This window comes from Bombina bombina, chromosome 8, assembly GCF_027579735.1.
Source record: "Bombina bombina isolate aBomBom1 chromosome 8, aBomBom1.pri, whole genome shotgun sequence".
NCBI lineage: Eukaryota > Metazoa > Chordata > Amphibia > Anura > Bombinatoridae > Bombina > Bombina bombina.
This window is the reverse complement of record NC_069506.1, coordinates 179,167,064-179,183,854: the sequence shown is the minus strand read 5'-3', so window position 1 is coordinate 179,183,854 and position 16,791 is coordinate 179,167,064. Positions and strand designations below refer to the sequence as shown.

At 40.8% G+C, this 16,791-nt stretch overlaps 1 protein-coding gene across 4 annotated transcripts in view; it reads left to right on the top strand.

Moving 5' to 3' along the window:
* Window positions 1-16,791, top strand: part of MYBPC2 (myosin binding protein C2) — a 199,812-nt gene that overhangs the window by 117,234 nt on the left and 65,787 nt on the right. For all 4 annotated transcript variants that reach the window (XM_053690757.1, XM_053690755.1, XM_053690758.1 and 1 more), the window contains 5 exons: window positions 12,469-12,628; window positions 13,261-13,365; window positions 13,491-13,679; window positions 14,728-14,862; window positions 16,104-16,271. In XM_053690757.1, the coding sequence (XP_053546732.1) occupies window positions 12,469-12,628; window positions 13,261-13,365; window positions 13,491-13,679; window positions 14,728-14,862; window positions 16,104-16,271 (757 nt within the window). The remainder of the gene's footprint in view (window positions 1-12,468; window positions 12,629-13,260; window positions 13,366-13,490; window positions 13,680-14,727; window positions 14,863-16,103; window positions 16,272-16,791) is intronic.

The following is a 16,791-nucleotide window of genomic DNA, read 5'->3' as shown; positions in this document are numbered from 1 at the left end:
TCTAATTACTATTGGGAATATCACTCCTGCCCAGCAGGAGGCGACAAAGAGCACCAAAGCAAAGCTGTTAAATATCACCTCCCTTCCCTCCAACCCCAGTCATTCTCTTTTCCTACATTAAGAGCAAGGAGGTGGTAAAGTTTAGATGCTTGGAAGAAGATTCTTCAATCAAGATTTTATTATTTTTCACCAGTGCAAGTTTGTTCTGCTTTGTCCTGGGGTGTAGCCGTAGCCCATGTCAGTCTCTTCAGTAGAGCAGTGGTGGCTTTTAAACAATGGGAACTTGTGGGGTACAATCCTCACTGCGCCTCCCATGTAGTTAATGCTGCCCTAACATTGAAAGCCTGAGTAAGATTACTCATACTTTGTCCATGTGAGGGAACATGCCTCTCAAACCTAGTGAGCTGCCTTGCGGCCTGGCAGATTTCATGGAGGTAAGTGCTGATTTCATTTTTCTGGGACTATGCAGGAAAAATGTCACTTTAATATAATTTGATGGGACACAAGAGACATTCTCCTATAGAATTAGGGGATAATGTTAAAAAGGGCAGTGATTGCAGGCACTGGGGACAAAGAGATATAGGCTCAATGTGTGGTGTGGTTTCACTTACTCCCGGCGACTTTACTTCAGAGTACATTTTGCCAAACGGGAGGTTAATTTTGATACGCCCAAGATGGGTGGGGCTAGCTGAGGCGGCAAGTTTCTCGTTTCTGTTGCGCGCCTTTTCCCCTTCACTTCCTGTGTTACAGAGGGGAGACAGCATCATTGCAGCTTTGTAAACAGTGTTACGGTTGCCGGACTGCATTTTACAGTGCTATAAGTTGAGTCCAGACTTATTCTAGCAGGATATACACTCCGGTGTCAGCAAGGCAGGTAGGCACCTCAGCAAAACTAAGCTGAGGTGTAGAGGTTGTCCGGAGTGTTTGCGACAGTTTATTCATTTTCTTGCTGAAAAAATAAAGCAGTTTTACATTTTCAAATTTAAAGAGACAGTAACGGTTTTTGTGTGTTAATTTCAACTTAAAATATAAGTTAATTTAATTCTAATTTGTTCAATTGTGAGTAAAGATGGACCAAGAGGCCCTGCAAAATGTTACTTGTTCTTTTTGTTTTGATGCTAACGTGGAACCACCAATCCCTTTCTGTTCCTCATGTATTGAGAGAACTTTAAATTACATGTAAAGACTTTTTTCTGAGCCAACATTGTCTAAGGCGGATGCTGTTCAGGGGTCTTCTGACAATGTTCAAAATATGCCGCAGCTTTCTCCTCAAGTGTCCCAAATTTTATCATCCATACATGCAGTGCCCTACGCTTCCTCTCAAACTCCGTCTGGAGTTACATTGCAAGACATCGCTACCCTCATGTCTTCTGCGGTATCTGATGTGCTGTCTGCTTTTCCAGTGCTGCAGGGAAAACGCAAGAAGAAATGTAAAGAATCAGTGAGTAAGGTTTCTGACATAGTCGTGGCTATTCCGAATGTTCCCTTCCAGAAATCTGAGGAGGAAGATAATTCGGTAGCATCTGAGGGTGAAATCTCAGACTCGGACAGTGTATTTCCTTTTTCTTCTACCCTTCAGGTTTAAGCTAGAACACCTCAGTTTGTTACTTAAGGAGGTTTTGGCTACCTTGGACAACTCCGACTCTATGGTCGTAGTCAATCCTAAGAAGTCTAGCCAGCTAAACAAGTATTTTGATGTACCTTTCATGGTGGAGGTTTTCCCTGTACCTGATTAGGCTACAGAGATTATTGCTAGGGAATGAGAGAGACCTGGTATCCCTTTTTCTCCATCCCCTATTTTTAAGAAGATGTTCCCTATTGCTGACTCTATCAAGGAGTCTTGGCAGATGGTTCCCAAGGTGGAAGGAGCAATTTCCACTTTGGTTAAGAGAACCACTATTCCCATAGAAGATAGTTGTTCCTTTAAGGATCTGTTACAAACTGCTGTTTGTAACTGGCCCTTTAAATGAAAAATTGCCCTGCTTCCCTGGATTTTGGAGAAGCCTATTTGCCAGCCTCCTTCCACATGACTATGGCCCCTGGAAGATTGTGCCCCTGAGGACATATTGACTTTTGTTGGGTGTGTGTGGCCCTTTAAGAACCATCTGGGGACATATTGTGACTTTAATAAACAATGCCCCTTTAAGACTATGTCCCCAGACCTGTGAAATGACTTGTCCCTGGCTTTCTCCCACTTGGTTCAGTTTCATTGTGTGCCATTAAGAGTTAAATTTTGTTCAGCTTCAAGAAACCTATTCTAAATACAAGTCTGCTGGGATTAGCTCTAATTAGGTTTAGTGATCAACTTTCCCATTGTCTAATCAGACTAGTATTGATAAGGTGGACTGCATTGTTTTAGTGTGTGTAATGTTATCTGCTGAAGTAAATGTTGTGGCCTGTCAAAGGGAGTGTCTCTATCTAATATCAAATGTGTGATGGGGGATTTTATGCCTCCCCCTGAGAGTGTCCTGTTTGCATGTAACCTGAATAAAAGCAGGCTGTGTGCTCCAGCACATCAGACCTATTTTCTGTCCCTCTAACTTGCAGCTTTGACTCATGTTTGTAGGGGACAGCTTCAGCTAATATCACTACAGGGATTGCTGACTATGGTGCTGATGATTCTTTGGTGAGCGCTAGGAGCATCCTTTTCTACGGTCCAACTTCCAGCCAGCCTGGAGGCAACCGTAACATTTGGCGGCAGCGGTGGGATTGGCGTCCTAGCGCAAGGAGCAGCACCACAACAGCACTGGTATCGTAGGAAAGTTATTGAGGGCAACGCTAGCCACTGCACAGCGTCCCTACCTACAGCAGCATGGAGCTGACAAGATACTGGTCAGAACCCTGTGAAGAGCACCTCAACCTGATCCGTCGCTATGAGGGCGCGGATTTCGTTCCAGAGGTAAAGAGGCGGCTAGTCCGATATGGTCCAGACCCTGCGCAGGAGGTAGTCAGTCGCCTCATCCGGGAATTGGCTACTGAGAACGAAGCAGCACGAGCCTTTGAGCGCCAACTGTGGAGTTTGAGGGTATGGACACCTGGTCTCTCTCCCCAGCCGCAGCATGTTCCACAGGGAGAGGAGAGCAGCGACCTCCCTCCCCAGCGGCAGTATACCGTGCAGAGGGAAGAGACAACCAGTCCCCTTCCCCAGCCAGAGATACCAGAGGCAGCAGGCCTCATAGACTGGTCCTGGGAGGACCCCCAGCAGGCAGGTGGAGATGGGACCGCAGTCTCTCTACCGGCCCTACAGGGATGCTGGGCAGGCGGCCCAGATCCCCAGCGACAGACCCAGCTACAGGGAGGGGAGAGCATCGACCTCCCTCCCCAGCCGGAGTGTGCCTTCCAGGGAGAGGAGACAACCGGTCTCTCTCCCCAGCCGCAGCATGTTCCACAGGAAGCGGAGAGCATCGACCTCCCTTCCCAACGGCCACCGGAGTATCAGGAGGAGGAGGTAAGCCAATCTCCCCCTCCCCAGCTAACTCCTAACTTGGGCCCAGGGTTAACAGTGGAGATGTTAACCCCCACTGACCCCCACGTTCCCTTTGCCACCGGGCAGGACTATGCCCCAATTCCCCCAGCAGAAGAGCTGGCATCAGAACAGAGCGCTGCTGGCCTCTGCCCTACAGACCCCCTTGTTACAGGACTGGCCTGCAAACCCCTCACCCCAGCAGAAGCGCTGGCACCAGGGCAGAGTGCCGCTGGCCTCTGCCCCCCAAGTACCATCAGCTATTTGCCCAGCTGCGCCAGGAAGGCCGAGGATGCTGCACTTTCATCCTGCAACCTGGAACTTACAGGCCAGTACTACGTATTGTGGGGGGGCTACTTTGCTGCTAGCGATTATTTGTGGGTGGGTTGCGAGACTAACTTGGGCACTGACCGGCAGAAGGTCAGGTGCCTGGTTAGTCTCCCTCCAAAAGGGGAGATATGTTACAAACTGCTGTTTGTAACTGGCCCTTTAAATGAAAAATTGCCCTGCTTCCCTGGATTTTGGAGAAGCCTATTTGCCAGCCTCCTTCCACATGACTATGGCCCCTGGAAGATTGTGCCCCTGAGGACATATTGACTTTTGTTGGGTGTGTGTGGCCCTTTAAGAACCATCTGGGGACATATTGTGACTTTAATAAACAATGCCCCTTTAAGACTATGTCCCCAGACCTGTGAAATGACTTGTCCCTGGCTTTCTCCCACTTGGTTCAGTTTCATTGTGTGCCATTAAGAGTTAAATTTTGTTCAGCTTCAAGAAACCTATTCTAAATACAAGTCTGCTGGGATTAGCTCTAATTAGGTTTAGTGATCAACTTTCCCATTGTCTAATCAGACTAGTATTGATAAGGTGGACTGCATTGTTTTAGTGTGTGTAATGTTATCTGCTGAAGTAAATGTTGTGGCCTGTCAAAGGGAGTGTCTCTATCTAATATCAAATGTGTGATGGGGGATTTTATGCCTCCCCCTGAGAGTGTCCTGTTTGCATGTAACCTGAATAAAAGCAGGCTGTGTGCTCCAGCACATCAGACCTATTTTCTGTCCCTCTAACTTGCAGCTTTGACTCATGTTTGTAGGGGACAGCTTCAGCTAATATCACTACAGGGATTGCTGACTATGGTGCTGATGATTCTTTGGTGAGCGCTAGGAGCATCCTTTTCTACGGTCCAACTTCCAGCCAGCCTGGAGGCAACCGTAACAGGATCCTATGGATAAGAAGTTGGAGGGGTTGCTCAAAAAGAAGTATGTTCACCAGGGTTTACAATGGAAACCTGCGGTGTGTATTGCTACTGTCACTAGTGTGGCAGCATACTGATTTGATGCGTTGTCTGATTCTATTCATACAGACACTCCCCTGGAAGAGATCCAGGATAGGATCAAGGCCCTGAAGTTGGCCAATTCTTTTATTACTGATGCTTCCCTACAGGTTATTGAGCTGGGAGCAAAGATTTCTGGTTTTGCCATACTGGCCCACAGAGCCTTATGGTTGAAATCCTGGTCTGCGGATGTTTCGTTTAAGTTTTTGGCGATTCCCTACAAGGGTAAGACCTTGTTTGGGCCGGGCTTGGCTGAAATTATTTCTGACATTACGGGGGGAAAGGGTAATTTCCTCCCTCAGGTTAAGAGGAATAAACAAAAGGGACGTCAGAGTAATTTTCGTTCCTTTCGAAATTTCAAAGGTAAGTCTTCCTCTCCCTCTGCCAAGCAAGATCAGTCCAAACCTTCCTGAAGGACCAACCAGTCTTGGAGCAAGGAGAAGCAAGCTAAGAAGCCCGTTGCTGACTCAAAGTCTGCATGAAGGTTCTGCCCCCGATCCGGGACCGGATCTTGTGGGGGGCAGACTTTCCTTCTTTGCTCAGGCTTGGGTTCGGGATGTTCAGGATTCCTGGGCGGTGGACATTGTGTCCCAGGGATACAAACTAGAGTTCAAGACCTTTCCTCCCAGGGGCAGGATTCTGCTCTCAAGATTGGGAGTGATAGTTCCTGTTCCAATGCAGGAGCAGGGTCTGAGATTTTACTCCAATCTGTTCGTGGTTCCAAAAAAGAGGGAACCTTCAGACCAATTTTAGACCTCAAAAGTCTAAACAAGTTCCTCAGAATACCGTCCTTCAAGATGGAAACTATTCGTTCCATTCTTCCCTTGGTTCAAGAGGGTCAATTCATGATGACAGTAGATTTAACCCCTTGAGTGCTAATGACGGCTCTGAGCCATCATAGAGTTTCCCACTCTGGTGCTAATGATGGCTCAGAGCCGTCACTAGCACTTTCCCAACTTGAGGGAGATCTGGGGGCTCCCACCTGCTCCTACCCCGGCGATCGGTGCTGCATAATGAATGGCATCACCTGGGCTTCCGTTTTGCGTGGTAATCACCTAACCTTTCCAACGGTGTAAGTCTTGGGGATCTGAAATAAATTAAAAAAAAAGTAAAAAAAAAATATTTTTAAAAATATTAAAAATAAAAAACCCTTTAAGAAAACCTTAGCACCCAGGTGGGAAAGTGCTTAGCACTCAAAGGGTACCTGCATGTTCCCATCCACAGTGATCATCACAAGTTTCTGAGGTTCGCATTTCTAGACAAACACTTCCAGTTTGTGGCTCTTCCATTCGGCCTTGCCACAGCTCTCAGAATTTTTTCAAAGGTCCTGGGATCCCTGTTGGCGGTGCTCCGGTTGCGGGGCATTGCAGTGGCGCTTTATCTGAACAACATTCTGGTTCAGGCTCCATCCTTTCAACAAGCGAACTCCCACACGGAGATGTTGTTATCCTTCCTGCGTTCTCACGGTTGGAAGGTGAATTTAGGAAAGAGTTCCTTAATTCCAGCTACAAGGGTAGTGTTCTTGGGAACCATAATAGATTCCCTATCAATGAAAATTTTTCTGACAGAAGTCAGAAAATCAAAGATCTTCGACTCTTGTCTGACCCTTCAGTCCTATCCTTGGCTGTCAGTGGCTCAATGTATGGAGATGATCAGTCTGATGGTAGATGCCATGGACATCATTCCGTTTGCCCGTTTCCAACTCAGACCTCTGCAGTTATGCATGCTCAGGCAGTGGAATGAGGATTACGTGTATCTGTTCCCTGTGATTACATTTGGATCAGGCGACAAGAGATTATCTTCCTTGGTGGTTGTCTCAAGAGCATCTCTCCCAGTAAACCTGCTTTCACAGACCCAACTGGGTGATTGTGGCAACGGACGCCAGCCTGCTGGGCTGGGGAGCAGTCTGAGGCTCACTAAAAGCTCAGGGGACATGAACACAGGAGGAGTCTGTTCTCCCCATAAACATTCTAGAGTTGAGGGCAATCTTCAATGCTCTTCTGGCCTGGCCTCAGTTAGCTTCAGCCCGGTTTATCAGGTTTCAGTCAGACAACATAACCTCAGTGGCTTGCATCAACCATCAGGGAGGAACTCGGAGTTCTTTGGCCATGTCAGAGGTAGCCAAGATCATTCAGTGGGTGGAGACCCACAACTGCTGTCTATCTGCGATCCACATTCCAGGAGTGGACATTTTTGGGAAGTGGATTTTCTGAGCAAACAGATCTTTCACCCGGGGGAGTGGGAACTTCATCCAAAGGTGTTTGCCAACTTGGAGCTGGACCTCATGGCATCTCGACAGAATGCCAAGCTTCCGAGGTACGGGTCGAGGTTAAGGGATCCTCAGGCTGTACTGTAGATGCTATGGTGGTTCCTTAGAATTTCAGTCTAGCATACCTATTTCCTCCGTTCGCTCTCCTTCCACGGGTTATTGCTCGAATCAAGCAGGAGAAGGCATTGGTGATCCTCATTGCACCGGTGTGGCCTCGCAGGATCTGGTATGCAGACCTAGTGGAGATATCATCTCTCCCACCTTGGAGACTCCCAATGAGGAAAGACCTTCTACTTCAAGGGCCCTTCCTTCATCCAAATCTCATTTCTCTGAAGCTGACTGCTTGGAGATTGAACGCTTAATTTTATCTAAGCATGGTTTTTCAGAGTCGGTCATTGAGACCATGATTCAGGCTCGTAAACCTGTGACGAGAAAGATTTACCATAATATATGGCATAAATACCTGCATTGGTGTGAATCCAGAGGCTACTCTTGGAGTAGAGTACAGATTCCTACAATTTTGTCTTTTCTCCAGGAGGGTCTGGAGAAGGGTTTATCTGTGAGTACTTTGAAGGATCAAATATCTGCCTTGTCTATTTTGTTGCATAAACGTCTGGCAGATCTACCAGACGTGCAATCCTTCTGTCAGGCCTTGGTCAGAATCAGGCCTAACCCTTCTTCTAATAAGCGTCTACTGCCCAACCTAGATGTGGTGCATGCGTTGAAATACTATTTAAGGCGACTAAGGATTTTCGCCAGTCTTCAGCTTTGTTTGTTGTTTTCTCTAGGAAACGTAAGGGTCAGAAATCTACGGCTACTTCTCTTTCTTTGTGGCTGAAGAGTATAATTCACTTGGCCTATGAAACTGCTGGACAGCAGACTCCTGAAAGAGACACGGCTCATTCTATGAGGGCTGTTTCCTCTTCCTGGGCATTCAAAAATGAAGCTTCTGTGGAACAGATTTGCAAGGCTGCAACTTTGTCCTCTCTACACACTTTTTCCAAGTTCTATAAATTTTATACTTTTTCCTCGGCTGAGGCTTCTTTTGGGAGAAATGTTCTTCACGCAGTGGTGCCTTCCGTTTAGGTTCCTTGTCTTGTCCCTCCCTTATCATCTGTGTCCTCTAGCTTGGGTAATGATTCCCAATAGTAATTAGAGATGATCCGTGGACTCACCCTGTCATTAGAAAGAAAACAAAATTTATGCTTGCCTGATAAATTAATTTATTTCTTGACACAGTGAGTCCATGGCCCGCCCTGTTTCTTTAGACAGTTTTTGGTGTTATAAACTTCAGGCACCTCTACACCTTGTTACTTCCTTTCTCTCCTTTTACTTCGGTTGAATAACGGGTTGGAGGGAAGGGAGGTGATATTCAACAGCTTTGCTGTGGTGCTCTTTGCCAACTCCTGCTGGGCAGGAGTGATATTCCCAATAGTAATTAGAGATTATCCGTTGTCTCACCGTGTCAAAAGGAAATACATTTATCAGGTAAGCATAAATTTCGTTTTTTATTTGTGCCCAATTGTCTACTATTAACAATTGGACAGAACTAGTCTATTAATTTCTTTTTTACTCATGTGCTGCATATTATAATTTTGAAAGGCTTGTTAATTGCAATTTTGCTTTATTGGTCAAACTCACATTACCACTTGCCTTATTTTGAAAAGCCTATTCAAACTTGTTACGGGAGTTGACAAAGCTAGCCCCTCTCAGTTAGCAAAACTTGAATTGATTTTCAGTATCTTATCACCTCTGCTAAGGCCACTTAGGGGCAGATAAGTAGCAGAGTTAGTCTCATGAAATCTGTACTTTGCATTTCTGGGTTAAATTACAGGAAAATAGATTAAATGGATAGGAAAGTCAAAATTAATCCTGCATGATTCAGATAGAACATGTCATTTTAAGAAACTTTTAAATTCACTGCTATTTCCAAATGTGCTTTGTTCTCTTGGTATCCTTTGTTGATAAAGAATGAATGCATATCCTACACTAGTGGGAGCTGCTGCTAATTGGTGCCTACAGACATTTGTTTTTATGATTGGCTAACTAGATGTATTCATCTTGTGGCCAGTAGTGCAATGCTGTTCCTTCAGCAAAGGATAACAAGAGAACAAAGCAAATTTGATAATGGAAGTAAATTGGAAAGTTGTTTAAAAATGTATGTTCTATTTAAATAATGAAAGAAAGAATTTGGGTTTCATACCCCTTTAATTTACCTTTATCTTTAGTGTCTTTCCTATGCATTTAAATCTATTAGAAGATTGGCTCTGTTAACTGGTCAAGTCTCCCAAATTCCACATGCAACAAGTCCGCATCCTCTTATATTGTGATTGGTTAATTACAAAAAAAAATAAAAAAACATTTTCTAGGGGGGTTTTCAGACTTATAGACCAATAAGACAAATCTTTTCACATGGTTTTCTAGACCCACATGACAGAACATATATGCATTCAATCCAAAAGAAAAATCAAGATGACTAACTGATTTCATATTGATGATGACTGCATAATATGTTGCAATGCAGGTTTTCAAACATAAAGGGATATGAAACCCAAATTTGTTTCTTTCATGATTCAGATAGAGCATGCAATTTTAAGCAACTTTATAATTTATTCCTTTTATACATTTTTCTTCATTCTCCTGGTATCTTTATTTGAAAAGCAGGAATCTAAGCTTAGCAGCCCGCCCATTTTTAATTCAGCACCTGGGTTGCGCTTGCTGATTGGTGGCTAAATTTTATGATGCTATATCTGAATCATGAAAGAAAGAATTTGGGTTTCATATCCTTTTAAACAAGAATAACATTTATGACGCTATTTTATCATTTTGTGCTAATGAATATTTTTTTAAAAAGACCAAGGACTTAAGAGTATGGTGATCATTTATTATTTGTCTATGTTTTAAACCTTTTTTATTACAATTCTGTGTCCGTTCACTCTTTCTCTTTCTCTTTTCTTATCATTTTTTACCCACTCCCTTCCCCTCTTTTTGTGTCTATTTTTCTATTTATCTTTCTTTGATTCTCCCTCTGTCTTTCCACTCTAGTTGTCTCATCTTTTCCTCCACCAGTTTTCTCTCATTGTCTTTCACATTCCAAACATCTTTCTCTCATCTTTATTCTTTAAATTAAATTAAAGGGACAATATAGTCTTTTGGTTTCCTCTTAAAGGGAAACATTGACATAATAATGCACAATTTCGAGCAGTCGCTCCAAACCCGGCATCCAGCACACAACTAACGGCTCAAAGTGATGATATCAGACGCCAACCAAACTATTCCGCAGCAATACCATCGTTACTGCACAAGGCAGGGTGCAATGCCACAATTGCAGTGAACCAACTGCAGATAAATGTATTGAAGAAAAGGTCCGGCAGCACTTAGCAGTGACATTAAAAAGAAGTTTATTCCAACATGCAGGTAAAGATACAAACATGGACAGCTTGTCTGACGCGTTTCGTGCCCCCTAGTGGCACTTCCTCATAGACTAGTCTATTTTCTATTTCACTACTAAGTGCTGCCGGACCTTTTCTTTGAGATAATAATAAATGTTTAATTAAGACATAGGGCTAGATTTATTAAGCTGCAAATGCAGCTGTTTCCGTGCAAGCCTTCAGGCTCACGGGAAACAAAAGTTAAGAAGCAACAGTCGTAAGACTGCTGCTCCTTAACTCACCCGCCACCTCTGAGATGGCGGACAGCAATCATCCAGATTGGATACGATCGAGATGATTGACACCCCCTGCTAGCGGCCGATTAGCCGCGAATGTTCAGGGGGCGGCATTGCACAAGCATTTTACAAGAAATGTTTGTGCAATGTTAAATGCCGACAGCGTATGCTTTTTAGAAAATTTAACTCTGAAAACTGTGGAATTTTCACTTGCACTGCAGTCTTCACAAGCCTAAACCTAAAATATATATTTTCCAAATTGTGTTCCTAATGCTTTGTCTTACCAGCTGCATAAGTCTTTGTGAAAACAGTAACAGGGAAAACATATTTTACAGTGCAGTGTCCCTTTAACTTAACATGATCTATTATTTACAGTATGTTATGGTGTTTATAGCATAAATATTAACTTCCTTGACTCAATACAAGACAAAAGAATTATAAAGAAAAGTGAGTTTACTCATCTTTTGCAAATTTTACATTAATTTGCATGTATTAAATTCTTCTGTCTCCTCTATCTTTTCGTTTTTCCCTCATACATTTGTGTTTCTGTAGCCTTAATTGTATTCTATCTATGGGTTTGGGTGTCGCAATCCACTCATTTTGCTTTTGATCTCAACAATATTTTATACATGTGAAATCAAAGCCAACATAAATAGAAACAGATTTTGTTAAAAACATACTTGTTTTCTTGCAAACGAGCACTGCAAAATGAGAAAATTATCAGTGTAGCCCCTGCCTACATCTAAATAAGGAAACAGACATGCTGAGAACTTAGGATGCATTCTACATCTTCTGGGCAAGGGCAGAACCCGACTTCCGTTCTCTCTAGCTTTCACTGACTAGTAAACCAGCTCATGTTACTCTAGAAGATTTAAGGCATCATCAAACTGCCTTCCTGTAAGGACCTGTGACAGGAAGTAATAAACACTAGACACATTAAGTTAAAAAAAGAAAGAAAGAAAAGGTCAAATCATTTTAAAATTATGAATAATACATATTATGATTTCCCCACTACCTATACTAGACAATAAGAATATTTTTTCCTACATCAAAAATGTCCTTCTGTATGTCACTTAAAAAGAGACGTATTGGAGCTTCTCTGGTTGTGAGATACCTGAGGTCTCCACTCAACAGAATTCACCATTTCTAATTAGAATACTTTCTATAATATAAGATTAATGTGCTAAGGTTTTCACTTACACCAACCAAAAGGTGCTATAGACTAATGAACCTGCATTGGTGAGCAGAGTAATTTACTTTTAAAATATTTTGTTGCCAATGATTTAACCCCTTAATGACCACAATGTACCCTGTATGTCACTAGTCCTTAAGGGTTTTTTCAGGACATAATAGCACAAGTCTAGCAAGAACTCGCTCTTAATGCACTCCCTCCAGCAGGCTTTGTGGAATAGATCAGTCTCAACGCTGGTGGCAAGACTGCGCTATAAAACAATCAAGTCCCAAAAAAAGGCCAGTGACATACAGGGTACGTCGCTGGTCCTTAAGGGGTTAAATAAATTAAAGATACATTTAGATAAAACCAGTCAAAAAAATTATCATAAAATGTTTCCAATTGATAGATAGTAATCTTCAATGAAGAAAAATTATATGGTGTTACTAGTTTCATTGTTTTTTGTTGTTTTTTTTTTTTTTTAGTTATTATATAACATTTACTTGTTTTTCTATTTTACATAATTTAAGAGTCTTTGCGTTAATCTCTTTATTATTATTTATAGCAATTCTCTGATACTGAAGGACGAGTTCGAATTGAATTGAGAAAGGAACTTAGCAGCTTTGTTATTGAAGGAGCCGAGAGAGCAGATGAAGGACATTATGAAATTGTTGTAACTAACCCAGTTGGAGAGGACAAGGCCACTCTTATTATCAAAGTTGTAGGCAAGTACAATATTCTCTTATCAATTAATTAAAAAGCAGCTCAAAACACTGAACATAATCAAAATGTGCAAAATCACTTGATACAGCATATCTGTAAAAAGTTGACTAAAAAATATCACATGAGCATCTATGTGTAAAAAAATCAAGATATTTTACCCCAAAATGTCTTCAGCTCACCAGAGTAAGTGATCTGTGAGCAGTTATACCTCACTACATGGTGAAAAAAAACAGCCAGTCATAATAATCAGTGCTAACTTCACAACTCTGTGATCTTGTGGGATTTCATAATAATCTCACGAGATTTCATACTAAACTTCCTTAAACTGAGGGTGGAAATGAAGTGCATATGCTAAATGCACGTTCCCTTGCAAGTACAAGTACTAGCATCCTGATTGGATGTTTAAATTTCGTCTACAATATTATGTGGCTACTTAGAAAATTTTGAGGTAAAAAAAAATATTTATTTTCTAAATAGAGATGTTTTTGGATATATTTTATAGTAAGTTTTTCCATCTCTATCTATCATCTATCTATCTATCTATCTATCTATCTATCTATATTGCACCTGGCTATAAAATTCATGTCATGCAATTTATTTGAAAATATTTAACATTTATTATGATCAATTCTAGATGTTCCTGATCCTCCAGAGAATGTACGAATCACATGTGTTGGTGAAGACTGGGCAGACGTTATTTGGGAGCACCCAATTTATGATGGTGGACAGCCAGTCACAGGTGAGGTAGAAATAGTGAAGAATTTCTTGCAAAGTAGCTTTCTTCCCAGCAGGGCCAAACAGAATACATTATTCATATTCACATTGTGAATAAGTTAAATAATAAGTTTTTTATTACTTTATTAGGATATCTCATAGAAAGAAAAAAGAAGGGTAGCCAAAGGTGGATGAAGATGAATTTTGAAGTTTTTACAGAGACTGCATACCAGTCAACCAAGATGATTGAGGGTGTCATGTATGAGATTAGAGTATTTGCTGTAAATTCCATTGGAATTTCTCAACAAGCCAATACTTCCAAACCTTTCATGCCAATTGGTGAGCAAAGCTGAATCTGAAATTCACATTTTTTCAATGATATTTGATTAACATGAGATTTCCTTCACAGATCAATATTTCAAGTTTTACATTTTATATCAATATATTTTATGTTAGATTCAAGGATAATAGTGCATGAATGAAGAACTGTTATAAAAGTCAATCAAGATTCCAGGTCACATTGTAGCTAAAATAAATGCTGGGAGTTTTGTGTTTTAATAAAGAGTTGTCTAAGAAGCATAAGTATGACAAAGTAAGGATCTTGATGGTTTAAAAAAAAAAGAGATGTTAACATTAAAGAGGGAGATTAATTTGGTGTGTTGAGCTTAAGAAAAGTATGGGTATACATGTTGGCACAATAATAACTGTTTCTAAAGGGTTATATGGGAGAAATCTTATACACAAACATGAATGTAATAATTACAATGCCATAACCTATGAGGAATAAACAGATTTCAAAATGGAAGCAGCCTGTTGGGAGAAGGCTTGAAGAGAGAGATGTGAGAACTGTTATATGCGTAAGAAATAGGCGGAGCGAGGATAATATAAAAAAATTGAGAACAAAGGAGGAATAGAGAGGGAGGAAAATAAAAAGTTAATATACAGTGGCAATGGGGAAATAATACATAATAAGAGTGTGCACATAGCTTAAAAAATCATTAAAAATAGAAAATGTTGACTGCATTTTTTAATCCTAAATACATCTTGGATGTCTGATGAAAATTTGATATTTGATTTTGCCAACATGTAAATGGTTCCCTTAATCATTTAGATTTGGTTATAATATGTAACATCAACACTGTGCTCTATGACACTGAGTCTTTTTATTTTCTGGAACCTGTGGGACACATACTGTAACCTACAGAGACTGGTCACACACACACACACATAGGTATATATATATATATATATATATATATATATATATATATATATATATATATATATATATATCACTTTGTATGGCACAGTGGTAAATGTCCTTTGTGAGCTAGATACTGTTTTTATTTTTATACTAGAAGCTTATTATTGATTCTGTGCTCTTTAGCTCCCACTAGTGAGCCTTTGCACCTGACTGTAGAGGATGTGACTGACACTACCTGCACCCTGAAGTGGAGACCACCAGATCGTATTGGAGCTGGGGGCATTGATGGATATCTAATAGAGTACACCAAAGAGGGCTGTAAGTAGCTATATTCTTTATTTCATTACAAAAACAAATCATAGGAGGGTTTCATTTAAAATGGAAATAGATTATCCCTTTACATAGAAATGAGGAAATAAGCTAAAATTAAAGATACATTTTTCATAGGTTCAGCTCTTCCTTTATAAATATACAAAATGGAACACTAGTCTATTGTATTATTTATAGATATGTTTGTTCTTTAATTTACCAATGATTGAGTATATAACTAATGAGTGTCCTCATGTTCTACCTAAATACAGAACAGTGTCCAACTGTTGAAGCAAACAAGCCCCCACCAAAAAAAAATATAAAAATAGAATATTATTGAAATCTGACGTTAATATGAAAGCTTACAAAAAACTTCTATAAAACTTTACTTAAAGGGATATAAACAGTGTTTGGCAATAAAAAACTTTATTTCCTTTCCTGCCAATGTGCAGAGCTTTGCTAAAAAAAATATCAAGTGATCTGAACACCAGCAGACATGGAGGTGCCCTTCGCATGGTGCAGATATTTTTGAAGTTGTGCAAATTATCTACATATCTTAGTTATGTATTTAGAATGAGATCACACTAAATGCCTCACACTAAATAATGTTAGCAACGTTTATTACTTGAGGTATCTATACTCCCAAAATAAATATCATACATATAAAAGAGCAGCAATTACAAATATTAAATAGTTTGCATCTCAATAGCTGTTTACACTAGAAATGAAAGTGAAACTAGCAGGGAGTGCATGTTGCATACTTAGGTATTCATTGCTCATCTGATGATACCCATGGCTGTATTTTTGTAGAAGGACAAGCTCCTACAAGTTTAGCAAAAACAAAAACAAAATCTGAAATACTGTTTGTAATATGTTTTAGACAGAAAAAAGAATAACTTTATTATAATATCCCTTTAAGCTGGAATCTTGATCAATTTTACGTAATTGCATGGTAAAAAAAAACCCAGAATATCTGAAAATGCATTTTACTACAATTTCTGATTATCTTTATCTTTTCTGTGATCAGATCAGCACCTGATTCTTTCTTGTGTGTTGGGAATTTGACTCCTAATTAAAAGCCATATTTAGTAAGCTGAATGAACATTCACTAAAGTTTTTCAGATCTCACCCTACTTTACTAAATTTGCATCCTAGAATAATATTGGAAATTAAAATGTTTTTCGCACTGGAGATATTTTCTGTATATGTGAAATGAGACAATTTTATATAACTTTTCATGATTCTTATAGCTGATGAATGGATTGAAGCCAACAAGGAACTGGTAGAAAGATGTGGTTACACTGTAAAGGACCTTCCTACTGGAGAAAAGATCTCCTTCAGGATTCGTGCTGTGAATATTGCTGGGAAGAGTGAGCCAGCTATCATGGGTCAGCCAGTAACTATCCGGGAAATAGTGCGTAAGTCACCCTGGCTTGTTCATGCTTCACTGGATCTGTTGATCTGCTGGCCCGTATGTATCATTACACACTCCAATGAGTGTGTAATGCCCGCCACTTCATTCACGTGACCAATTGCGCAAGTGAAGGGACTGTCAATCACCAAGAGTGAGCAAGCTCTCTGTGATTCCTCTTCACCACTTCTGAGGATGTGAAGAGTGTAAGAAACAGTGGTCTAATGACTGCTGCTTCTTACATTGTGGGAAGCAGGCTCTCATATGCAAACTTGCCCCTCAAGGGCTCCAGAGCAGCTCTCGCTGCTTCGTACATGGAGCCCATAGTTAAGCTCATATATTAGGCACAGTCCCATTCTGTGCAAGACACAGCTAGTAATTAGCAATTACTCATGTACACCATTCCTGACTGGTTCATTGGCTGTGTCTTGCACAGATGGGGACATACTCTTTTTGATTGTTGTCTAAAAATTGTGTTTTTCTCAAGCTTCCTACAGAGGCCAAAAAGCAAAATCTGTTACTTTTAA